Genomic DNA, 27158 nt, shown 5'->3' with positions numbered 1-27158 from the left:
ATAGCTGTCTAACAACCAGTACAGTATGTTATGTTCAGACATTCCACCCACATGATAGTAGGGTTTATCTCCTTTCTCTTATCTTGTATTCTCTTATACTGTTAACTTACCTCCCTTTTCCTCCTTCCCACCCACACCCCCACTCCCACTCCCAGCCACACTCTCCTCCCCCTATCTGTTCAGTCACTTGCCCAGTTCAAGGAATTTCTCAAAGTTGAGCACGCCTTGTTTCATCGAGTGAAAGCTACCTCCTGGGGTTCCAACTAAGATCACTTTCTGTGTGAGTCGACATCTGAGGAGTGGATACAGAACAAACCACTAAACCTCAGCTTCATCTACAGAGTAAGTGACCAACTGTACTGTTCTGTACTACTTCTTTTAACTGTGATCCACTAACTCTACTATCTGTAATTCAGACACTGTAATCTAATGTACTGTGCAGTGTGTAGAGATTATGTGTCAGAGGACAGGTTGCTGTGTGCAGCATACAGTTGAAGTCGGAAGTTTACATACTTCGGTTGGAGTCAACCACTCCACAAATGTCTTGTCAACAAACTATAGTTTTGGCATGTCGATTAGGACATCTGCTTTGTGCATGACAAGTAATTTTTTCCAGCAATTGTTTACAGACAGATTATTTCACTTATAATTCACTGCATCACAATTCCAGTGGGTCATCAGTTTACATACACTAAGTTGACTGTGCCTTTAAAAAGCTTGGAAAATTCCAGAAAACTATGTCATGGCTTTAGAAGCTTCTGATAGGCTAATTTATATAAATTGAGTCAATTGGAGGTGTACCTGTGGATATACTTCAAGGTCTACCTTCAAACTCAGTGCCTCTTTGCTTGACATCATGGAAAAATCCCAAGAAATAAGCCAAGACCTCAGAAAAAAAATTGTAGACCTCCACAAGTCTGTTTCATCCTTGGAAGCAATTTCCAAATGTCTGAAGGTACCACGTTCATCTGTACAAACAATAGTACGCAAGTATAAACACTATGGGACCACGCAGCCGTCATACCGCTCAGGAAGGAGACACGTTCTGTCTCCTGGAGATGAACGTACTTATGTGAAAAAAGTGCAAATCAATCCCAGAACAACAGCAAAGGACCTGTTGATGATGCTGGAGGAAACAGGTACAAAAGTATCTATATCCACAGAAAAATGAGTTCTATATCGACATAATGGCCGCTCAGCAAGGAAGAAGCCACTGCTCCAAAACCGCAATTTAAAAAGCCAGACTACGGTTTGCAACTGCACATGGGGACAAAGATTGTACTTTTTGGAGAAACGTCCTCTGGTCTGATGAAACAAAAATAGAACTGTTTGGCCATAATGACCATCGCTATGTTTGGAGGAAAAATGGGGAGGCTTGCAAGCCAAAGAACGCCATCCCAACCGTGAAGCACGGGGGTGGCAGCATTATGTTGTGGGGGTGATTTGCTGCAGGAGGGACTGGTGCACTTCACAAAATAGATGACATCATGTGGTAGGAAAATTATGTGGATATAATGAAGCAACATCTCAAGACATCAGTCAGGAAGTTAAAGCTTGGTCGCAAATGGGTCTTGCAAATGGACAATGACCCCAAGCATACTTCCAAAGTTGTGGTTAAGAACAACAAAGTCAAGGTATTGGAGTGGCCATCACAAAGCCCTGACCTCAATCCCATGGAACATTTGTGGGCAGAACTGAAAAGGCGTGTGTGAGCAAGGAGGCCTACAAACCTGACTCAGTTATATCAGCTCTGTTAGGAGGAATGGGACAAAATGCACCCAACTTATTGTGGGAAGCTTGTGGAACGCTACCCTTAAACGTATGACCCAAGTTAAAACAATTTAAAGGCAATGCTACCAAATACTAATTGAGTGTTTGTAAACTTCTGACCCACTGGGAATGTGATGAAAGAAATACAAGCTGGAATAAATACTTCTCTCTGCTATTATTCTGACATTTTACATTCTTAAAATAAAGTGATGATCCTAACTGATAAGACAGGGAATTTGTACTATGATTAAATGTCAGGAATTGCGAAAAACTGAGTTTAAATGTATTTGGCTAAGGTTTATGTAAACTTCCGACTTCAACTGTATTTGTGGTTGAAACTGGCCTTTTGGCATTTGGTGCATGCGCCTAACAATGAACACCAAGGTGTTAGCACTAAAATCTAAAAGGTATTGATTTTGTGTGTATACATTTGAGGAGTCTGAAATGGAGTTGGATATTTCTATGTCCGCAGTAATGCCAGTCCCACTGGTGTGGTATTTTATGGTGCAGTCTTTGTTTTTGTTGACATTCCACAACTGATTGGTGGTCGTCTCCTTCCCATCTTATCTCTGTTGACTGCTGCCACACCAACTCCCATGTTACACAAACATGCTTTTTGTTATGTTACAGCCTCAATTCAAAATAGATTTTTTTTCTCTCACCCATCTACTCACAATACCCCATAATCACAAAGTGAAAACGTGTTTTTTAAAAAGTTTTTGCAAATGTATTTAAAATGAAATGGAGAAGTATCTCATTTACATACGTATTCACACTTCAGAGTCAATACTTTGTCGAAGCACCTTTCTCATCATGGGGATTGTGTGTAGGCCAGTGACAATTTTTTTATTTTTTATACAAAATTCAGGCTGTAACACAACAAAATGTGGAAAGAGTCAAGGGGTGTGAATACTTTCTTAAGACTCTGTATGTTGCAGCATTTTACTGCTTTACTGTAAGAACACACAGTAAGTATATACTGCATGTGGAAATGCTTCTCTAAGGTGTGTTCTAGTGGCCAGTGCCATGCAACCTCTCTTCTGTGTGGTCTTCAGGTCAGATTTATATCTGCTATTTGTGAATTGTTTAGTGTGATCTGGTGCATAATGTGCACAGTAATTTACCAAACTGTTGTAAAACTCAGAGGTAAAGTTCATCTTAAAGTCATGATCTCTCCAGCATGTCACCACAACTTGGGATTCTTTATGGGCTGTAATGGAGTAATGCTCACTGACTTTCACATTCACTTTGTAATGAGAAATGGTGGACAACTTGAATCCAGGCATATCCCCCTAAATTTTTCTCTCTACATCTGTCTCTGTTGGTCTCAATTTGTCGATCTCTCTGTCCCCACTCTCTTTCTCTCTTAATCTCTCTCTTTTTCTCTCTCTCAACATTATGATGTGAATGAAGATCGTTTCACTTCAAAATGAATATAACTCAGAGCACTGCATCTCAATATGATTTAAATGAATTGCACATCTCCTCTACCTGATTTTAACAATGGCAGTAGATACAGAACACCAGCAGATATAGAAGTAAGTATAAGTGTTATTGGAGTCCAAATTATAGAGAGACAAAGTGAATATAAAGATTGAAGATATGAAGTAACCAGAGTACAAGGAAAATAACTTGACTGGAAATCTTGTGACATTAATAGATTTTCTACTTCCTGGGTTGGATCACTGAGTCGGACAGGTATGATGGCCAGCGACCTCCAGATGAACTCTGAACAATTGAGGTCGAAGCCTCCCACCAGATGCAGGAGCCCCTTCAACAGCATCAAGGTAGGCTGCGCCACCTCAAAACTACAAATAACATTTCCACTTGCAACTAGTGCCAAATGTCAATTACATACCAGTAGTAGCAAATTAATAGAAATCTATGAGAGTAGATTTACTTTTTAGAACGCCACGCAACACTACTGATGAGCAAAATTGCATTTTACCGTTCGGCTGTTGCTGTTGTGTGTACAATTTCCAAAATTATTGGTTCGTGTTTATTACATTTTACTCCCAGTGGTGTAAAGTACCTCTTAAGGATTCGCCCCTTTTTTTTCAATTTTTGCCTAAAATGACATACCCAAATCTAACTGCCTTTAGCTCAGGACCTAAAGCAAGGATATGCATATTCCTGATACCATTTGAAAGGAAAGACTTAGCAGTTTGTGGAAATGTGAAATTTATGTCGGAGAATATAACACATTAGATCTGGTAAAAGATAATACAAAGAAAAAAACATACGTATTTTTCCTGCCCAGGCTCAATTTAGAATTTGGCCACTGGATGGCAGCAGTGTATGTGCAAAGTTTTAGACTGATCCAATGAACCGTTGCATTCTGTTCAAATGTTGTATCAAGACTGCCCAAATGTGCCTAATTGGTTTATTAAGACATTTTCAAGTTCATAACTACATGCACTCTCCTTAAACAATAGCATTGTATTATTTCACTGTAATAGCTACTGTAAATTTGACAGTGCAGTTAGATTAACAATCATTTAAGCTTTCTATGAATATCAGATATGTCTATGTCCTGTGAAATGTTCTTGTTACTTACAACCTCATGCTAATCGCATTAGCCTACGTTAGCTCAACCGTCCGGCGTGGGACCCACACTTTCCTTTAGAAAGGTTAAGTAAAAATACTTTGAAGTAATACTTAAGTCATTTTTTTAAGTATTTGTACTTTGCTATTCATATTTTTGACTACTTTTACTTTTACTCATTCCTAAAGAAAATAATGTACTTTTTACTCCGTACATTTTCCCTGACACCCAACACTACTCATTATATTTTGATTGCTCAGGCAGGTCCCATTGATGCACCAATCACAATAACACATTGTCATCCTTACTGCCTCTGATCTGGCGGACTCACTAAACACAGATATTGCATTTGTAAATGATTGATGTGTGGGAGTGTTCCCCTGTCTGTCTGTAAATTTAAAAACAAGAAAATTGTGGCGTCTGGTTTGCTGAATATAAGGAATTTGATGTATAGCGTTTCCTTTTTACTTTTACTCAGGTATGACAACTGAGTACCTTTTCTACCACTGTACTTAAGTACATTTTAAACCAGATACTTTTAGACTTTTCCTCAAGTAATATTTCACTGGGTGACTTTCACTTTTACTTGAGTCATTTTCTATTAAGGTATCTTTACTTTTGCTCAGGTATGAAAATGTAGTATTTTTTACGCAATTGTTTACTCCTGTCTCTCACCTCTCACATCATTACTCCCAAGTCTCAGTGAGTGTCAGTGTTCGAGAGCATCAAATCTGTGATGCGTTGTGAGTAAATTGACTGATCTCCAAATAATAATTTGTAGTTATTTATGATTTAAGCTGATTTGTAAATAATCTGCAATGTCGAAAAAGCCCCGTGAGGTCAAAGGGCAAATCTATGTCTACAGACTGCTGTTCAGGAGTCCAGAAGATTTAGACTTGGATTCTGTGATGTTAGGGTCACAGAGACAGCTAGCGTGCTAACATTAAAAAGTTTAAGCTCCATTAATTGACAGCATATCCTCATGTTGTGGACTGGAGGCAAAAAAATCTAAGGTCCATCGTCAGAGAGGAAAGGGAGCAAATCTTCCTTGTTTTGCAATCTGAAATGTAGTTTATTTCTTAATGTAGTGAAAACTTTGATGTGTGTCCTGTAGTCTACTGTGATTTTCCTCTGTAGCCCCAGGAAGATTAGCTCCCTTTCCTCTCTGACGATGGACCTTAGATTTGTGTTTCCTGGTGTTTTCAGCACATCCTTGTAGTGTTCCCTTGAGTTAGAAACACATAAACTTGGCTTCTTGTATGTGTCTTTTAACTACATGAGTCTACTTCCTTGTGAAACTGTATCTTCAGGAGAGTTAAAAGATAAGAAACTTGGCAAATAAAGAATGACTTTAAAAAGATTAGGGTTAGGCAGTTTGTATTACGTGTAACACATTATGTTCTGGGAGTGAAAATCCTCATAAAGTTACCCATAGGCCTACAGAGTGGCCATTCTAAAGAGAGAAAACCAGACCCTCTATAGCCCTCCAGGTAACTACAGTAGCATTACGTTTTGTTATATAACATCATTTCTTTACATAAAGGTGTCATACGTGAAACATGACAAGGTTCCACATAAAGTTCCCCTGAATATTTGAATGAGACTTTTGAGCTTTCTGTAGACCATTGATCAGATCTGTTATATTAATTATGAATGATTCCTACTACACGTATCTATAGTCTGTCAGCCTCTCTCTCCACTAGTTCTTCGTGCTATGCCATGGTATGCTCCAGCTGGCCCAACTGTTGGTGTCTGGGTATCTGAAGAGCTCCATCTCCACTATAGAGAGACGCTACGGCTTCTCCAGCCAGAAGTCTGGCATCCTGGCCTCATTCAATGAGGTGAGCATGCCATGCACCCCACCACTCTACTGAGCTGGTTCAGATAACAGGCTGATTTGTTGCAAATTCATCGGGTTAAGATGATTATTTTCAGAAGATGTACTTTTAATTTTCACATGTGAGAGGGTGCACGTGAGTGTGTTAAGGGATGTGTGTGTGTGTGGACGTTTTTAACTATTCTTGTGGGGACCAGAAGTCCCCACAAGAATAGAATTTTTTTTTTTTTTTACCAACTGGGGACATTTTGTTAGTCACCACAAGGTCAACTGCTTTTTCTAGGGGATTTGGGGTTAAGGTTAGAATTAGGGTTAGGGTTAGAATTACATAAAGGGTTAGGAGCTAAGGTTAGTTTTAGATTTAGGATTAGTAGCTAGGGTTAGGGTTAGGGTTAGGGTTAAGAGGATGCCTGGTTATTCTTTAAAAGTTATTTTTTTCACCATCTTAAATAAGCAATCCCCGTTTAAAAAAAATAGAACCAAGAACAGATATAGCCCTTGGTTCACTCCAGACCTGACTGCCCTTGACCAGCACAAAAACATCCTGTGGCGTACTGCATTAGCACCGAATAGCCCCAGTGATATGCAACTTTTCAGGGAAGTTAGGAACCAATAGGCAGCACTTTTCTAACATAAATTTACACCCTGTAGCACAAATTCGAAAATGTTCTGGGACACTGTAAAGTCCATGGAGAATAAGAGCACCTCCTCCCAGCTGTCCACTGCACTGAGGCTAGGAAACAATGTCACCATCGATAAATCCACGATAATTGAGAATATCAATTAGCATTTTTCTAACACTGGCCATGCTTTCCAACTGGCTACCCCTACCCCAGTCTACAGCCCTGCACCCCCCACAGCAACTTGCCCAAGCCTCCCCATTTTTCCTTCACCCAAATCCAGATAGCTGATGTTCTGAAAGAGCTGCAAAATCTGGACCCCTACCAATCAGCCAGGCTAGACAATCTGCACCCTCTCTTTCTAAAATTATCTGCCGCAATTGTTGCAACCCCTATTACTAGACTGCTCAACCTCTCCTTCGTATCATCTGAAATCCCCAAAGAATGGAAAGCTGCCGCGGTTATCCCCCTCTTTAAAGGGGGAGACACTCTAGACCCAAACTGTTACAGAACTATATCTATCCTACCCTGCCTTTCTAAGGTCTTTGAAATCCAAATTAACAAACAGATCACCGACCATTTCGAATCCCACCGTACCTTCTCCGCTATGCAATCTGGTTTCCGAGCTGGTCATGGGTTCACCTCAGCCACGCTCAAGGTCCTAAATGATATCATAACCGCCATCGATAAGAGACAATACTGTGCAGCTGTATTCATCGACCTGGTCAAGGCTTTTGACTCTGTCAATCACCACATTCTTATCGACAGACTCAAATGCCTTGGTTTCTCAAATGACTGCATCGCCTGGTTCACCAACTACTTCTCAGACAGAGTTCAGTGTGTCAAATCGGAGGGCTTGTTGTCTGGACCTCTGGCAGTCTCTATGGGGGTGCCAAAGGGTTCAATTCTCGGGCCGACTCTTTTCTCTGTACACATCAATGATGTCCCTCTCGCTGCTGGTGATTTTCTGATCCACCTCTACGCAGATGACACCATTCTGTATACTTCTGGCCCTTCTTTGGACACTGTGTTAACTAACCTCCAGACGAACTTCAATGCCATACAACTCTCCTTCCGTGGCCTCCAACTGCTCTTAAATTTAAGTAAAACTAAATGCATGCTCTTCAACCGATCGCTGCCCACACGTCCAGCATCACTACTCTGGACAGATCTGACTTAGAATATGTGGACAACTAAAAATACCTAGGTGTCTGGTTAGACTGTAAACTCTCCTTCCAGACTCACATTAAGCATGTCCAATCCAAAATTAAATCTAGAATCATCTTCCAATTTCGCAAAAAAAGCATCCTTCACTCATGTTGCCAAACATGCCCTCGTAAAACTGACTATCCTACCGATCCTTGACTTCGGCGATGCCATTTACAAAATAGCCTCCAACACTCTATTTAGCAAATTGGATGCAGTTTATCACAGTGCCATCCATTTTGTCACCAAAGCCCCATATACTACCCACAACTGCAACCTGTATGCTCTCGTTGGCTGGCCCTCGCTTCATATTTGTCGCCAAACCCACTGGCTCCAGGTCATCTATAAGTCTTTGCTAGGTAAAGCCCCACCTTATCTCAGCTCACTGGTCACCATAGCAGCACCCACCTGTAGCACGCTCTCCAGCAGGTATATTTCACTGGTCATCCCCAAAGCCAATTCCTCATTTGGCTGCCTTTCCTCCCAGTTCTCTGCTGCCAATGACTGGAACGAATTGCAAAAATCACTGAAGCTGGAGACTCATATCTCCCTCTCTAACTTTAAGCACCAGCTGTCAGAGCAGCTCACAGATCACTGCACCTGTACATAGCCAATCTGTAAATAGCCCAACCAACTACCTCATCCCCATACTGTTATTTTTATTTTTTGCTCCTTTGCAGCCCAGTATCTCTGCTTGCACCTTCATCTTCTGCGCATCACTCCAGTGTTTAATTGCTACATTGAAATTATTTCGCCACTATGGCCTATTTATTGCCTTACCTCCTTTATCTTACCTCATTTGCACACACTGTATATTGAATTTTCTATTGTGTTATTGACTGTATGTTTGTTTATTCCATGTGTAAGTCTGTGTTGTTGTTTATGTCATATCGCTTTGCTTAATCTTGGCCAGGTCACAGTTGTAAATGAGAACTTGTACACAACTGGCCTACCTGGTTAAATAAAGGTGAAATAATACAAATGTAAAAAGGTTTTTTGGGTTAAGGGTTAAGATTAAGGTTAGGGTAAGAGTATGGTTTAGTGTTAGGTTTAGGGTTAGGGGTTAGGGAAAATAGGATTTTAAATGGGCCTGAATTTGTTGTCCCCTCAAGGCAAGGTTAGCCATACAAGACTGTGTGTGTGTGTGTGTGTGTGTGTGTGTGTGTGTGTGTGTGTGTGTGTGTGTGTGTGTGTGTGTGTGTGTGTGTGTGTGTGTAGGTGGGGAACACGGTCCTGATAGTGTTTGTGAGTTTCTTTGGTAGCCGTGTTCACCGGCCACGGTTCATCGGTGGAGGGGCACTGGTGGCCAGTCTGGCTGCTTTGATGATGGCCCTGCCTCATTTCATCAGTGGCCCCTATGAGTACACAGTCCACATCAGTCGTAAGTCACACACACACAAATGCAGACACGTACACACATTCAAATGTACACACAAACACACATTTGTTTGAATCTCAAAACAAAAATACTTGTTATCACCTAATTTCTAACTCCTTCCTACCTCTACCTTTGTTCCATAGAATCCAAGGATGACAACTCTGGTCTCTGCCAATTAGAGAGCTCCTTCCAAACACCCTTGTCCAATCACAGCTGCACACAGCAGGAGAGTCATGCTCAGCAGGGCGTATTCCCGCTCCTGCTCCTGGGACAGCTACTCCTGGGAATCGGCGGCGTTCCCATCCAACCCTTCGGGATCTCCTACATTGATGACTATGCCAGCAAGAGAAACTCTCCCTTCTACCTCGGTATGATCACTGGGAATGACTGGGATACACAGAAAATTCTTGGAATACTGGGAATACACATTCTGATGCAGGTCTTTTGGGCCAAAACATCAGTTTTTTTAAACTACAAATCAATAGATCATAGTTGTTTTTTAAGAGGGAGCGTTCCACCATACTTCTGCAACATTCCTGCAACTTTTGCCTGCACTCTATAACCTCCAATACTGGGAATACTTGCAGGGATGTTAGATGGAGTGCTAGATGAGACGACATTTCACACATAACCCTGGTGCAGAATGAGAAAAAAATAGCAATGAAACAAAAGTGAATGTATTGTATCCACTCATTGTTTGCAGCTCTCAAGGCTGTGTCATGTTTAGTCTAAAAACCATGAGCAGACTTTCATTTTCCTTTCATCAACTCGGAAGTATGATCTGGGGAGAAGCAAATCATGAGCAATCACACTTTATTTTCTGTTTAACTGTATTGACCACAACAGGAGTGTTATGTCTGACTGTGGTTCCCCCCTGCAGGTATTCTCCTGGCTGTCACGTCTATCGGTCCTGCATTTGGTTTCATGATGGGTTCCTTCATGCTGAAATTTTATGTCGACATCGACAAGATGTCCAAAGGTAAGCACACTTGCTCGCTCACGCACGCACGCACGCACACACACACACACACACACACACACACACACACACACACACACACACACACACACACACACACACACACACACACACACACACACACACACACACACACACACACACACACACACACACACACACACACACAGAGTCCCAGGCACTCCTCAGATGTTCACAGCATGTCAGAAGTGTTTCATCTGGAGTTGATATGGGGAAGGAACATCCAGGGGTCATGTTTTCTCTTATCACACTACTGACAATGAGTTTCACCAAAATTTAACGAGGATTGAGGGTTAGTGATGAACCAGGATGAGGACATAAAGATAGGGTTAGGTTTGAACTGGGAGGTTTGAACTGGGATGTGGACATAAAGCTAGGGTTACACAGAACCCAAACCGGCTGTGCGGTTGCGCCATCGTGCATCAATTTATTTTGTCCCCCCACACCAAACCTGCTAGCTATTTTGTCCTATTTAGCTAGCTTGCTGTTGCTAGCTAATTTGTCCTGGGATATAATCATTAGGTTGTTATTTTACCTGAAATGCACAAGGTCCTCTACTCCGAAAATTCATCCACACATAAAATGGTCAACCGAATCGTTTCTAGTCATCTCTCCTCCTTCCAGGCTTTTTCATCTTTGAACTTATATCGTGATTGGCATCTAAACTTTCATAGTATTACCACAACAACCAGCAACACAGATCGTCTTTCAATCAACCACGTTGGTATAACCAATGAGGAGATGGCACGTGGATACCTGCTTCTAAAAACCAATGAGGAGATGGGAGAGGCAGGACTTGCAGTGCGATCTGCGTCAGAAATAGAAAGGACTTCTATTTTAGCCCTTGGCAACACAGATGCTCGTTGATGCGCGCAAGCAGTGTGGGTGCAATAATTGAATAACATAGATTTCTACATTTATTTTGCAGCGCGGTGTAGTCAGGGTATTAGGGTTGAGCCGGGATGTGGACATAAAACTAGGGTTAGTGTTGAACCGGGATGTGGACATAAAGCTAGGGTTAGTGTTGAACAGGGATGTGGACCTAAAGCTAGGGTTAGAGTTGAACCGGGATGTGGACATAAAGCTAGGGTTAGAGTTGAACCGGGATGTGGACATAAAGCTAGGGTTAGAGTTGAACCGGGATGTGGACATAAAGCTAGGGTTAGTGTTGAACCGGGATGTGGACATAAAGCTAGGGTTAGTGTTGAACCAGGAAGTGGACATAAAGCTAGGGTTAGTGTAGAACCGGGATGTGGACATAAAGCTAGGGTTAGTGTTGAACCGGGATGTAGACATAAAGCTAGGGTTAGTGTTGAACCGGGATGTGGACATAAAGCTAGGGTTAGTGTTGAACCGGGATGTGGACATAAAGCTAGGGTTAGTGTTGAACAGGGATGTGGACATAAAGCTAGGGTTAGAGTTGAACCGGGATGTGGACATAAAGCTAGGGTTAGAGTTGAACCGGGATGTGGACATAAAGCTAGGGTTAGAGTTGAACCGGGATGTGGACATAAAGCTAGGGTTAGTGTTGAACCGGGATGTGGACATAAAGCTAGGGTTAGTGTTGAACCAGGAAGTGGACATAAAGCTAGGGTTAGTGTAGAACCGGGATGTGGACATAAAGCTAGGGTTAGTGTTGAACCGGGATGTAGACATAAAGCTAGGGTTAGTGTTGAACCGGGATGTGGACATAAAGCTAGGGTTAGTGTTGAACCGGGATGTGGACATAAAGCTAGGGTTAGTGTTGAACCGGGATGTGGACATAAAGCTAGGGTTAGTGTTGAACCAGGAAGTGGACATAAAGCTAGGGTTAGTGTTGAACCAGGAAGTGGAGATAAAGCTAGGGTTAGAGTTGAACCTGGATGTGGACATAAAGTTAGGGTTAGTGTTGAACCGGGATGTGGACATAACGCTAGGGTTAGTGTTGAACCGGGATGTGGACATAAAGCTAGGGTTAGTGTTGAACCGGGATGTGGACATAAAGCTAGGGTTAGGGTTGGAATTCAATATAGGGTGGGTTATGTACTAAGGGTCACGTTAGGTGTGTTTTCTTTACATGCCTGAGTTTGAAGCAGTGAAAAAAATCAGGTGTTAATGAAGACTAGCTGGAATAATGTTAATGATAGCGACGACCTTATCTTCACTCCACTCCTGTGAATTCTAACAAGCAAATATTCAACCTCCTTCTGTGTGAACCAAAGCCACCACTACAGACATGTTCTCACCCTGCAATGCTTCAGATACCTCTAAAACTGGATTTACAACAATCATGGGCCAGTGTCCTGTATTTGCAGTCTGCTCTCATTGATCTCAGCTTTCCAGTTTAATGCATCTCATTTATCAAGGTGTGAGAGCATTGTCTATGATTTGATAAATGTTCAAAACTGTTCAAAGGACTGCTGAAGTCAATTTAGGTAATACTAGATTATTCCCCATTGTTTTGAGGTGTGTGTGTCTGGGTGTGTGTGCGTGTGTTTGTGTGTGCGTGTGCTCGCGTGTGTGTGTTTCCTCAAGCCTGAACTAGCGCCTTCTGCAAGGCACAGACAGTGCAGCTTAATGGAACATGACTTCATTCTTGCAAGAGCAAATATTTAGATATAACTAATATGGAAGTTGTATACAGTGCCTTCGGAAAGTATTCAGACCCCTTGACTTTTTCCTTGACTTTTTACAGCCTCATTCTAAAATGGATGTAAAAAAATGATCCTCATCAATCTACACACAATAGCCCATAACGATAAAGCGAAAAACGTTTTTTAGACATTTTTGCAAATGTATTAAAAATAAAAAAACAGAAATACCTTATTTACATAAGTATTCAGACCCTTTGCTATGAGACTCTAAATTGAGCTCAGGTGCATCCTGTTTCCATTGATCATCCTTGAGATGTTTCTACAACTTGATTGGAGTTCACTTGTGGTAAATTAAATTGATTGGACAAGATTTGGAAAGGCACACACCTGTCTATATAAGGTCCCACTGTTGACATGAGGTTGAAGGAATTGTCCGTAGAGCTCAGAGGCAGGACTATGTTGAAAAACAGATCTGGGGAAGGGTACCAAAAAATGTATGAAGCATTGAAGGTCCCCAAGAACACAGTGGCCTCCATCATTCTTAAATAGAAGAAGTTTGGAACCAGCAAGACTCTTCCTAGAGCTGGCAACCCGGCCAAACTGAGCAATCAGGGGAGAAGGGCCTTGGTCAGGGAGATGACCAAGAACCCGATGGTCAGGCTGACAGAGCTCTAGAGTTCCTTTGTGGAGATGGGACCTTCCAGAAGGCCTTTATGGTAGAGTGGCCAGACTGATGCCACTCCTCAGTAAAAGGCACATGACAGCCCGCTTGTAGTTTGCCAAAAGGCACCTAAAGACTCACAGACCATGAGAAACAAGATTATTTGGTCTGATGAAGCCAAGATTGAACTCTTTGGCCTGAATGCCAAGCGTCACGTCTGGAGGAAACCTGGCACCATCCCTATGGTGAAGCATGTTGGTGGTAGCATCATGCTGTGGGGATGTTTTTCAGCTGCAGGGACTGGGAGACTAGTCAGGATCGAGGCAAAGATGAAAACAGAAAAGTACAGAGAGATCCTTGATGAAAACCTGCTCCAGAGCACTCAGAACCTCTGACTGGTACGAAGGTTCACCTTCCAACAGGACAACGACCCTAAGCACACAGCCAAGACAACGTGGGAGTGGCTTTGGGACAATTCTCTGAATGTCCTTCAGTGGCCCAGCCAGAGGCCAGACTTGACCTCATTCAACAGAACATTTAACCTCTGGCAAACTGATAGCAGTTTCCAGGAAGAAATCACTCTCTTTCACTGGGAGAAGCTCCACATTCATTTTCAATGACTGAAAGTGAAAGACTGTGATTTCTTCCTGGAAACTGCTATCAGTTTGACGGAGATTCAATGTTCTGTTGCATGATACCAAGGGAAAAAACAACTTTATCTTAACACTGTCTAAAATTGCTGAAAACGTTATAACATGTTGAAACCAGGAACTGTGCTCAGGGTACACTTCTATACATACAGTGCATTTGATTCAATTTACTATTTGATTTAATAGTTTCATCAAATATTTGTGTTTTTATTATTGATAATGTACTTTGCCACTAGTACAGTAACATGTCTCTCTCCTGTCTGCAGATGAGATAGGTCTGGAGAGAGGGGACCCTCGCTGGGTGGGAGCCTGGTGGTTGGGCTTTGTCGTGGCAGCCTCCTTCCTCTTTCTCACCTCACTGCCCTACCTCTTCTTCCCCCAACAGATGCCAAAAGAGGTGATTGTGTACCAGCTGTGTCACAGTCATGACATGTATTTATGATTTATTGACTCTAAAGAAAGTTGCACAATCTTCTCTCATAGAACACATGTGGTTCAGAGCAAGTGAGAGTGATGTGGTTTGACCTTGTTGAATAAGGTCTTGGCTCCTATCCATCATTCTGAAATATTTTTTTTAAATCAGATTTTGGTTCATGTTTCTCTAATCAGGCATCTAGCACAAAGAAGAATACTCGTGCCAGGTCTTGCTCAATAGTGAAAGAGTCTGGATATCACGTTAACATGCCAGAACATAACTTGGCGTGCACACACGCACACACACACACACACACAAAAACAAACACAGACACACAGACACACAGTCTCTCTCTCTCTCTCTCTGTCTCTTGAATGCTGGAGCTTTAAAAGCTCTAAAGCTTGGCATGTAACTTGAGTGCAATGCATTGCAGCATACTTAGAATATGTGGACAACTACAAATACCTAGGTGTCTGGTTAGACTGTATACTCTCCTTCCAGACTCACATTAAGAATCTCCAATCCAAAATTTAATCTAGAATCGGCTTCCTATTTCGCAACAAAGTATCCTTCACTCATGCTGCCAAACACACCCTTGTAAAACTGACTATCCTACCGATCCTTGACTTTGGGGATGTCATTTACAAAATAGCCTCCAACACTCTACTCAGCAAATTGGATGCAGTCTATCACAGTGCCATCTGTTTTGTCACCAAAACCCCATATACTACCCACCACTGCGACCTGTATGCTCTCGTTGGCTGTCCCTCGTTACATATTCGTCGCCAAACCCACTGGCTCCAGGTCATCTACAAGTCTTTGCTAGGTAAAGCCCCGCCTTATCTCAGCTCACTGGTCACCATAGCAGCACCTGCACAAGCTCAAGCTCAAGCACAAGCTCCAGCAGGTATATTTCACTGGTCACCCCCAAAGCCAATTCCTCCTTCGGCCGCCTTTCCTTCCAGTTCTCTGCTGCCAATGACTGGAACGAACTGCAAAAATCACTGAAGCTGGAGACTCATATCTCCCCCACTAGCTTTAAGCACCAGCTGTCAGAACAGCTCACAGGTCACTGCACCTGTACATAGCCCATCTGTAAATACCCCATCCCCATACTGTTATTTATTTATTTTTGCAATTTTGCATCCCAGTATCTCTACTTACACACTCATCTTCTGAACATCTATCACTCCAGTGTTTAATTGCTCAATTGAAATGATTTTGCCACTATGGCATATTTATTGCCTTACCTCCATTATCCTACCTCATTTGCACACACTGTATATATACTTTTTCTATTGTATTATTGACTGTATGTTTGTTAATTCCATGTGTAACTTTGTGTTGTTGTTTGTGTTGCACTGCTTGCTTTATCTTGGCCAGGTCGCAGTTGTAAATGAAAACATGTTCTGAACTAGCCTACCTGGTTAAATAAAGGTGAAATAAAATAAAAAATACACTTTACATTTGATCATTTCGCAATCATCTCTTTGCCACATCGTGTGACCCAGGTCTCTGCAAAGGCTATTAGAGAGAGTTAATGCAATACAGGCAGGATTACATGTTTACTGTACCGTATTCACACTCAAATCTGTTTTAACACGAGTAAAGAGCATCATTGTGGATCTTCCTCTCCCCTGGTTAGGAAGCTACAGGCAATGCCAAAGAACCCAGAGCCGAGGAGGAAAAGAAACCGCTGCCAGACCTCGTCCAGGAGCTCACCCTCAAACAGTTCCTCAAAAGTTAGACTCTTTTATAAGACCACATCCGTCTGTTTCCTTTCCATTTCCCTTCATTGTGTCTGTGGGTAACTACATGGTGTTGAGGGTGACGGTCCCTGTCATGATACTGATAGTATATGAAAAGTAGTTGTGGTGGTCTCTCTCTTCCTCTATTGTTGCTTCTCATCCCTTGTTAAATATGATCTGAAGCAGTTAGCAGCGGCTTCGCTCGCCTCTTCCTTCTCCCCCTCGTCTCCCTCTCTTTCCCCTCCCCTTCTCTCTCCCAGGTTTCCCCCGTATCGCCCTGCGGACCCTGCGAAACCCCGTCTACCTGTTGGTGGTGCTGGCACAGGTCCACCTGGCAGCTATGATAGCCGGCCTTGCCACATTCATGGCCAAGTTCATAGAGCGCCAGTTCACCCAGACCGCCTCCTTCTCCAACATGATGATCGGTGAGAGACACTATTCGTTATCTCTGTGGAACATCCTGGTTTAGATTACGGTTCCTTTGAATAGAAATAGGACCAAATGGAAATGCAACCAATGGACCAAATGAAAATTCCACTCCATGGAGAGTGATTTCTTCAGTCAAATCTGCACACCTCCAGTATTTGACATATACAGTGCCTTGCGAAAGTATTCGGCCCCCTTGAACTTTGCGACCTTTTGCCACATTTCAGGCTTCAAACATAAAGATATAAAACTGTATTTTTTTGTGAAGAATCAACAACAAGTGGGACACAATCATGAAGTGGAACGACATTTATTGGAAATTTCAAACTTTTTTAACAAATCAAAAACTGAAAAATTGGGCGTGCAAAATTATTCAGCCCCTTTACTTTCAGTGCAGCAAACTCTCTCCAGAAGTTCAGTGAGGATCTCTGAATGATCCAATGTTGACCTAAATGACTAATGATGATAAATACAATCCACCTGTGTGTAATCAAGTCTCCGTATAAATGCACCTGCACTGTGATAGTCTCAGAGGTCCGTTAAAAGCGCAGAGAGCATCATGAAGAACAAGGAACACACCAGGCAGGTCCGAGATACTGTTGTGAAGAAGTATAAAGCCGGATTTGGATACAAAAAGATTTCCCAAGCTTTAAACATCCCAAGGAGCACTGTGCAAGCGATAATATTGAAATGGAAAGAGTATCAGAACACTGCAAATCTACCAAGACCTGGCCGTCCCTCTAAACTTTCAGCTCATACAAGGAGAAGACTGATCAGAGATGCAGCCAAGAGGCCCATGATCACTCTGGATGAACTGCAGAGATCTACAGCTGAGGTGGGAGACTCTGTCCATAGGACAACAATCAGTCGTATATTGCACAAATCTGGCCTTTATGGAAGAGTGGCAAGAAGAAAGCCATTTCTTAAAGATATCCATAAAAAGTGTCATTTAAAGTTTGCCACAAGCCACCTGGGAGACACACCAAACATGTGGAAGAAGGTGCTCTGGTCAGATGAAACCAAAATTGAACTTTTTGGCAACAATGCAAGACGTTATGTTTGGCGTAAAAGCAACACAGCTCATCACCCTGAACACACCATCCCCACTGTCAAACATGGTGGTGGCAGCATCATGGTTTGGGCCTGCTTTTCTTCAGCAGGGACAGGGAAGATGGTTAAAATTGATGGGAAGATGGATGGAGCCAAATACAGGACCATTCTGGAAGAAAACCTGATGGAGTCTGCAAAAGACCTGAGACTGGGACGGAGATTTGTCTTCCAACAAGACAATGATCCAAAACATAAAGCAAAATCTACAATGGAATGGTTCAAAAATAAACATATCCAGGTGTTAGAATGGCCAAGTCAAAGTCCAGACCTGAATCCAATCGAGAATCTGTGGAAAGAACTGAAAACTGCTGTTCACAAATGCTCTCCATCCAACCTCACTGAGCTCAAGCTGTTTTGCAAGGAGGAATGGGAAAAAAATGCAGTCTCTCGATGTGCAAAACTGATAGAGACATACCCCAAGCGACTTACAGCTGTAATCGCAGCAAAAGGTGGCGCTACAAAGTATTAACTTAAGGAGGCTGAATAATTTTGCACGCCCAATTTTTCAGTTTTTGATTTGTTAAAAAAAGTTTTAAATATTCAATAAATGTCGTTCCACTTCATGGTTGTGTCCCACTTGTTGTTGATTCTTCACAAAAAATACAGTTTTATATCTTTATGTTTGAAGCCTGAAATGTGGCAAAAGGTCGCAAAGTTCAAGGGGGCCGAATACTTTCGCAAGGCACTGTACACAGTATTAGCTGAGGATAATTATGCTTCAACTCCCCAATGGCCTATGGAAAGCACAGGGCGCATAGAAAACTACCACATAAACAATTTTAATCCTCTAAAGTCAATGTCCTCGCCCCGTGGAAATCTTTATTTATTTATTTAACTAGGCAAGTCAGTTAAGAACAAATTCTTATTTTCAATGACGGCCTAGGAACATTGGGTTAACTGCCTGTTCAGGGGCAGAACGACAGATTTGTACCTTGTCAGCTCGGGGGTTTGAACTTGCAACCTTCCGGTTACAACACTCTAACCACTAGGCTACTCTGCCGCCCCAAATCTAATTAGCATAGTAGAAAAATCTGCATAAAAATCTGTCAGATTAATGATCAACTGGAGGTAATCATTCACAGATGCTGTCCAGACAATAAAGACTCCATTGTATGTGCAGAGCACAGCCAATCAAACCCCTGCCACCCGTGTTTACAGCCTTGGAATACAATGTGTTCTCTTTGATGAACAGGTTCAAATCTGGATAGGATTTACTTGCCCTTTACCCCAGTGTTGTAGCCAGTTCTTTGGCGGGGTGCAGAATCTCCAGTGTTAGCAACTGAAGCTGCCAATATATCAACATTTTCCATGACAACCAAATAAGGCTGACCATTTTTAGGAGGTGGTTAACAGAGCTAGGGAACCACCCTGCCTAAGTAATGGGAAACATTGGTTGTGTTCCAGATTGTCTTTCTCAAAGTCGGGATGCGCACATCTCACAGTGTTTAATGTCTCCGGAACCATATTAACATAGCTGTCTTCTGAGATGTGCAGGGCGACTGCAATTAACATGATCTGGAACGTGCCTACTGCTTTATTCTGAGTGACCCTTACTCTTTGATCTTTGTGTGCCTGTAGGTGGGGTGAACATCCCTCTGGCGGTGCTGGGCATTGTGCTGGGCGGGGCTCTGATGAGGAGGCTGAAAATCTCTACTAGAGGCTCCGCCCTCATGTGCACATCAGCCATCTTGATGTGTATACTCACTGCACTGCCTCTCCTCCTCCTCGGCTGTTCCACACAGAGGGTCACTGGCGTCTACCCCACCAAGTAGGTTGCCGTCTCAAAAGGTTACCCTCACCTCTCCACCCTCCTTAAAACAACACTTAAGCCATATGTTTCCATATTGTACCAGGCACCATTTCTCTTACATCTTCTTCTGTTCTCAGACAGAACAGGTCTTTGGAGTGTAGCTCTGGGTGCTCCTGTCCAACTGAGGCCTTTAACCCCGTGTGTGGCTCAGATGGGGTGGAGTTCAGATCGCCCTGTCATGCAGGCTGCTTGACCAAAGTACTGGATGACAACACCAGCAAAATCCTGGTAAACCACTACACCTGCCTATCCATTAATGGGCCGAATCCTAACTTCTCCTGGCCAACCATTCCCATTCAATGAATCTTCCATGTATTATATTTGCACATGAGCTTAAACAAGAAAGCAGAGAAAATGAAATCATATAAGATGCAGAATGACTGAAGAAACCCTAGATGATGGGTTTCAAGGTAGTAGACGTGTCAGACAGACTCTAAAGGGGCCTCACTTCTGCTTTACTGTCACAACCCGATGCCTACTGCATGGAAAACAGAGTTTAAAGCCAGACTCAGCATTCTTGAACCAACACACACATACACATGCACGCACACACGCCACCATCTCACAAAGCCTGGGAGAATAATATTTGTTTTGCTTGAAGCCAGATAGACTGTTTCTTGATAATGGTTTTTCAACGTCTTTGTGAGATTCTCATTCATACCTACCAATGCCAACAGTTACTGCCAGATGCAATGGTGTGAGTCTGATTGGCCAGTGGTTAACGTCATGTGACTCTCTCTGTCTCTCTGACAGAAATACACCGACTGTGGCTGCATAGGGGTCAGCGGATCCTATGGTTATGCATTGCCAGGGACATGCGGTAGTGACTGTAAACACCTCCTCCTGCCCTTCATGGTTCTCTCTGCTCTCACCTGCTTCATTGCATCATTCTCACAGACCCCATCCTACATGATGATACTGAGGTAGAACAGACACACACACAGGCCTAACATGATACTAACATACTGAACACACACACCAATGAAAGAGAGAGAGGGAGAGGGAGAGGGAGAGGGAGAGGGAGAGAGGGAGAGGGAGAGCATCTGCAAATCAAAGTCACGTACACAGATTTGCAGATGTTATTGCAGGTGCAGCAAAATGTTTGTTTCATTCTCCAATGCCTAGAAAACAATACGCACATAATCCAAAAGGGAAAAGAAATTAAGAAATATCAGAACGAGCTATGTCAGAGTTCAGGAAGATATATATATATAATGGTGTGTACAGACAGAATGGACAGTATATGAGTAGAAATGGTGTGTACAGCAGTAGTTACATAGGTTGAGCCATGACTAAAATACAGTATATACATATAAAGTCTGTAAAACAGTGTGTAAACATTATTAAAGTGACCAATGTTCAATGATTATATGTAGGGAAAAAGCAGTATCTAAGGTGCATGCAACAACAAAGATTTCAAGATAAAGTGGATGGAGGTTGTGTGTGTGTGTGTGTGTGTGTGTGTGTGTGTGTGTGTGTGTGTGTGTGTGTGTGTGTGTGTGTGTGTGTGTGTGTGTGTGTGTGTGTGTGTGTGTGTGTGTGTGTGTGTGTGTGTGTGTGTGTGTGTGTGTGTGTGTGTGTGTGTGTGTGTGTGTGAGAGAGATAAGTCTGACATGGTTTACTGCATCCGTTCAGCTGTTGTGATTCACTCTGATTTAAACGCGGTTCTATCCAGCTGGCCAGTAGCTTCTTCACACCAGCACTGATTCTGATTCTGTTACTGATGTTACCCATCACCCATCCTTTCACTCTCCGTCCCATCTACCCTTTCCATCAATTTTTCCTTCTCTCTCCCACTCTCCTCTCCAGGACAGTGAGACCAGAGGATAAGTCTTTTGCTGTGGGGGTTCAGTACATGCTCTTCAGAGTGCTGGGTGAGTTACAGTGTTACAGCCTGAATTTAAAATGGATTACATTTAGATTTTGTGTCACTGGCCTACACACAATACCACATAATGTCAAAGTAGAATTATGATTTTAGAAATGGTTACACATGAATAAAAATGAAAAGCTGAAAATGTCTTGAATCAATAAGTATTCAACCCATTTGCTATGGCAAGTCTAAATAAGTTCAGGAGTAACAAGTCACATAATGCTTAACAAGAAGTCATAAAATAAGTTGCATGGGCTCACACTGTGTGCATTAATAGTGTTTAAAATATATTTTTTAAATGACTACTTGATCTCTGTACCCCACATATACAATTATCTGTAAGGTTCCTCAGCTGAGAAGTGAATTTCAAACACCGATACAATCGCAAAGACCAGGGATGTTTTCCATTGCCTCGCAAAGAAGGGCACCTATTGGTATCGGTAAAAATGTTTTTAAAAAGCAGACACTGAATATCCCTTTGAGCATGGTGATGTTATTAATTACACTTTGGATGGTGTATTAATACACCGAGTCACAACAAAGATATAGTTGCCGGAGAAGAAGGAAACCGTTCAGGGATTTCACCATGAGGCCAATGTTGACATTAAAACAGTTAGAGTTTAATGGCTGTGACAGGAAACAACTGAAGATGGATCAACATTGTAGTTACTTCACAATACTAACCTAAATTACAGAGTGAAAAGAAGTAAGCCTGTACAGTATAAAAAAAACATTCCCAAACATGCATCCTATTTGCAATAAGGCACCAAAGTAAAATGGACAAAAATGAACTTCATGTCCTGAATACAAGGCGTTATGTTTTGGGCAAATCCAACACAATACATCACTGGTTCAGCCTGCTTTCCAACAGGCACTGTGAGACAAATTCACCTTTCAGCAGGACAACAACCTAAAACACAACGCAAAATACAGTAAACACTGCACTGGAGTTGCTTACCAAGACAACATTGAATAAGTGGCCTAGTTACAGTTTTGTCTTTAAAATCTATGGCAAGACTTGAAAATGGCAATAATAGCAATAATCAACAACCAACTTGACAGAGCTTGAAGAATTAAGACATTTATAATGTGCAAATATTGTACAATCCAAGTGTGCAAAGCTCTTAGACTTACCCAGAAAGACTCTCAGCTGTAATCACTGCCAAATGTGATTCTAATGTGTACGTATTGACTCAGGGGTATGAATACTTATGTAATCAAAACATTTTAGTGTTTATTTTCCTACTTTTTTTATTTTATTATAATTTTTTACATTTTTTTTTTTTTTACAAATGTTCATATTTTTCTTCTACTTTGACATTACAGAGTATTTTGTGTAGATCTATTACAATTAAATCCATTTTAATCCCACCTTTTAAAACAACAAAATGTGGAAAAGTCAAGGGGTGTGAATACTATCTGAAGACACTGTATATCAGCATTACACAGACAGCCACACCCACCTCTTTGCCTTGGATTCCAAGAAATGTAGATAAATGACCTACAGGGATTGACTTTTCTGCTCGAGCAGACGTCCATAATTTTAACAGCAAATGTCTGGGAAACTGCCTTTTAAATATTTAACCCTGAATTTTACTCTGTTCGTCCTGTTAGGTGACATTAAAGGTACAGTAGAGTCAGCAATATGACGTAGATGCACAAAGCAAACAGCATAGTGGGTCAATTTCCACAACAACTAAGAGCATTGGAGCGCAATACCAAACTACCACGTTGTAAAGTGTGAAGCATCTCACTCATCGCAATATCTGCGTTGCTGCTCATGCAATGTCATTTAGCTGACTCTACCTTTAAGCAGGACCATGTGCACAATGGAAATAAGACTCTACGGGGATAATTAATATAAAAACACTGCCACTCAAGAAGAATCCCCTCACAGGCACTCATCTAAATCTATGTTTACACAGTGTGTGCATGCATGTCTGTGTGCGTGCGTGCATGGATGTGTGTTTATAATTCTGTGTATGTGTGTCTCCAGCGTTCCTGCCAGCCCCAGTTCTGTATGGCACTGCCATAGACACCACCTGTATCATCTGGGGGAAGAAGTGTGGGAGGAACACGTCCTGTCACTACTACAACATGGACCTCTTCAGACAGAGGCAAGAGCCAACAGATATGTCAGCCATGTCAACCATACTAGAAAGTATTTGAGATGCGCTTGATTTAGCATAGAGTAGTTACGGACCATTTTACCAGGCAAACTAAATCAAACACAGTTCAAGAATTTAAAAGTATTTTCAATACTGTATTTCTTAGATCCAGGCCTGTTATAGAGTATACAGTATGTCTGATATTCCCCCCTCTCTTCTGTGTGCAGGTTCCTGGGTCTGCAGGCATTCTTTGTCACCGGAGCATTTGTCTGCTTCCTGCTCTCCCTCCTGGTCCTGAGACATAGGGCAGGAAAACAAGGCCAGCAGGCAGGACAGGGATACACTATGATTGACAGAGAGCAGAGTCCAGACAAGAACACCAAAGAATTGCAGAATATGGCAGCATGAGAGAGGCCTGATAGAGAAGGAGAAAATAAAAAAGAAAGAACTGAATTGCGAACTGCGTAGAAAGTCTATTTTTATCCCCCAGAGGGTCACGATGAAGACTACAGAAATGAGAGCTGCTTCGAAAGTGTTGGGGAAGCTACTCTGAAAATATAGGTTACCAAGCTAGCAATTACTTCACGCTGTAAGAAGTTAAGCTACACTAAAGCTACCCTCTAACAAAAATATGTAGTTTTATTAAACTAAAGTTACTTTGAAAAAGGAGTTCACTACATCCAAACTACTTAGTGAAAATGTATAAAAATAAAAAATGACATCTGAAATGTCATAGACTACCAGTTGCAATAACACGTCACTTTGGGGTATCAACAGAATGTGTAATTTGCCTATTAAACACATAGAGGCGAGTGAGAATTAAGTCATGTGTGGCTCAATTGGCAGAGCATGGTGCTTGCAATGTCAGGGTTGGGGGTCTGATTCCCATGGTGGACCAGTACAAAAATGAATCCATTTTGAATAAGCGCGTTTGCTAAATGAAAAAAAATAATTTGGCAGGTCAATAATAAGTCAATAATTTCGTTTTTTTCTGCATCACCCATTTTATTTTTGCAAAAAAGTAGGGTGTAGTTCCAGTAGTTAACTACACCCCTACATGGCAAAAAATAATTAGCTGTGCAACTCTAGATTTCTTACATACTCATATTATTATTATGTGATTTCTTAGGCCGCTCGAGCTTAAACGATTTAACACGAAACCAACTTCCAAATGCCCAGACTTGGGTTTGGGTTGCTTGAGACTAATATTTTTGATAACATTTATACCTTTTGAACCATATCAATATTTAAATGAGCTCCCAATGCATTTCAATGGGAAAAAAAAGGGTCATAGACTTCAATTGTAAAAAAAAAAATATATTAAAACATTTGAGATTCTAGACCAATCTCTATTAAGCTATTAACTCCAAACCAACAATGAAGTGTTCAGACTGACCCAACTTAGATTTTCTGTCAAAGGATTTTCTTAAACTAGGTATACTTTAACTATAAATGTGCAAAAATGAACATGAGTTTAAATGAGAACCATAGGAATACAGGGGTAGCTTATCAAAATAAACCAGTTCCTTGGCCAGTTAAGCTAAGCTGCAAGACCAACTTTAAAACATTCTGGCTATACCTACTTCAATTTCTTTAAAATCATTAACTATAACTACATGAATGTGTCCCACATTTGCATAGATTTACTGCTAGTGAGTTACTCTTAGACCAGTCAAACTAGAGACACCAAACCAACTTTCACATGTTCAGACTATCATAACTTCCAATTCTTAAAACGCGTATTAACTAGAACTATTCAAATTTGCATAAAATACCTCACCAACAGTAACTCTTGAACCATTCAAGCTAGAAACACCAAACCAACTGTCACATGTTCAGGCTATCCTATACCTTTCTAGTTACCTACTAAAAATACTGCCATATTTTAATTTAGTTCAAGTAACACCAAGCTACTGCAAAATGTATTTCAATTACTGCTTGAACTACATAGTTCCCTTCTCCCAAAACTGTGCATAGAGAAAGTACACCATTACTGCGACCAAACTGACTGTAATAATGTGTACAGGAAGTGCTGTATCTGAGCCATGGCACGTTTACTATAGCATGTCATTCTCTGGGACCAGTCTGAGTGGTTCCCTATCCACTGAAACAGGGTCAGATCTTTTTCTATACCTCTTATAGTTAAGGTTAGGACTTGGGGAGGATAAGCTGCTATAAGCTAATCCTAGACCTCTAGAGGGTAATCTCTACCTATAGTGAGTATTACAGGAGACACCTGATCTATGAACTGAAGATCAGCGTTATCAGACCAAAGAGAGCATTAGATAACCAAACTTACCAAACTAATAGTCTTCAGATGTTGGTTGTTTTTATACCATTTTTATATACCATATATTTTTCTACAGATTTTTTACAAACTTTTTGTCCTTTTTTAAACAACGTATACTTGAACGTATACTTAAAAAAAAAATGCATTATAGATTGAGGAGGCTCCTTACATATATACAACTCCAATAATATATCATGCTTATAATCTTATCCTGTAAAGAAAAAAATGTAAATATTTTCACCTCATCATATAAAGTGGAATTTTTATTTGATGGACAATTCCCCACAAGGCATCTGTTTCTCCATTGCTCTTGTCATGTATTGAGTTATGGTAGGCAAGCATTGTGAGTTCAAAGGCCCTTTCCAAACAGGGAAGAAATCATGCATTTAATGAACTAATGTGAACCCATGTGACATGGAAGAGGGGCATTGCTCTCCAAGGGGAGCGGGAGGAGGGAGGTGGAGATGGGGCGGGGATGTTGTGAAACCTGAGCCAAGCATTTATAACTGCCATCTTGAGTGATGATACACAAGGTTAATAAACTCTATCAACAGACATGTTCAGTCCTCATCCTTTCACTGCAGAAAAGGTTGTGTCAAGGAGTCCTGGCAGGAGATGGCATGTTTTTACTTCATAGATTAACTGTGTCTTGCTGACTTACTGTCTTAAACAGGTATGGGGTGACACAAGCTGGTGCATGAACGATTGTGTGTGTGGACCTGCCAATATAACATTGATATATCTGATATCTGAATGCACCTGAATCTCAGAATATCAGAGTTAACATCTGGGAGTCCTGCCATGTCCCACAGAGTCAAAAGGCAAAGAGTCCCAATTCCTGTTTTCATTTCAGAGAGACACATCATTCTTGAATTGTGAGTGTGTCTGCTTGCTGGCTCTAACACTGCTGCTTCCAGAACACTATGTTGGGGTATAGGGGAGTGAGTGAGTGAGTGAGTAGGCAAGTCAGTTAAGAACAAATTCTTATTTACAATGACGGCCTACCCTGGCCAAACCCGGACAACGCTGGGCCAATTGTGCACCGCCCTATGGGACTCCCAATCACGGCCGGATGTGATACAGCCTGGATTCGAACCAGGGACTGTAGTGACCTGATGAAGGCAATTCAATCTCCCGG

The 27158-nt window shown here is 41.6% G+C and overlaps 1 protein-coding gene across 3 annotated transcripts; it reads left to right on the top strand.

The window, feature by feature from the left end:
* LOC110537422 (solute carrier organic anion transporter family member 2B1) lies at positions 1-26575 on the top strand. Of its 3 annotated transcripts, none has more exons than XM_021623450.3 (15): positions 1-342; positions 3431-3557; positions 6019-6156; positions 9197-9359; positions 9500-9724; positions 10237-10335; positions 14507-14637; positions 16301-16397; positions 16664-16828; positions 19518-19707; positions 19827-19977; positions 20503-20672; positions 21559-21623; positions 23619-23739; positions 23958-26575. In XM_021623450.3, exons 2-15 carry the CDS (start codon positions 3471-3473, stop codon positions 24136-24138), a joined length of 1983 nt encoding a protein of 660 aa, XP_021479125.3. In that variant the 5' UTR covers positions 1-342; positions 3431-3470; the 3' UTR covers positions 24139-26575. The 3 variants fall into 3 exon arrangements, with proteins under 3 accessions (XP_021479125.3, XP_090048368.1, XP_021479128.3); XM_090192242.1 differs by having other exon boundaries at positions 190-342; positions 6003-6156; XM_021623453.3 differs by lacking the exon at positions 6019-6156 and having other exon boundaries at positions 194-342.
* Positions 26576-27158: the final 583 nt, after the last annotated feature.

The sequence above is a fragment of the Oncorhynchus mykiss genome, chromosome 12 (genome assembly GCF_057628025.1).
Source record: "Oncorhynchus mykiss isolate SJ-2025 chromosome 12, ASM5762802v1, whole genome shotgun sequence".
In the NCBI taxonomy this organism is placed as follows: domain Eukaryota; kingdom Metazoa; phylum Chordata; class Actinopteri; order Salmoniformes; family Salmonidae; genus Oncorhynchus; species Oncorhynchus mykiss.
This window is presented reverse-complemented; position numbering and strand designations above follow the sequence as displayed.

Excerpts from the sequence above, each read along its gene's own strand:
- LOC110537422 (XM_021623450.3), top strand. The coding sequence starts at position 3,471 with ATGATGGCCAGCGACCTCCAGATGAACTCTGAACAATTGAGGTCGAAG. Across the intron at positions 16,398-16,663 it reads CCTCAAACAGTTCCTCAAAA|GTTTCCCCCGTATCGCCCTG; the intron begins GTTAGACTCTTT and ends TCTCTCTCCCAG. Across the intron at positions 16,829-19,517 it reads CTTCTCCAACATGATGATCG|GTGGGGTGAACATCCCTCTG; the intron begins GTGAGAGACACT and ends GTGTGCCTGTAG.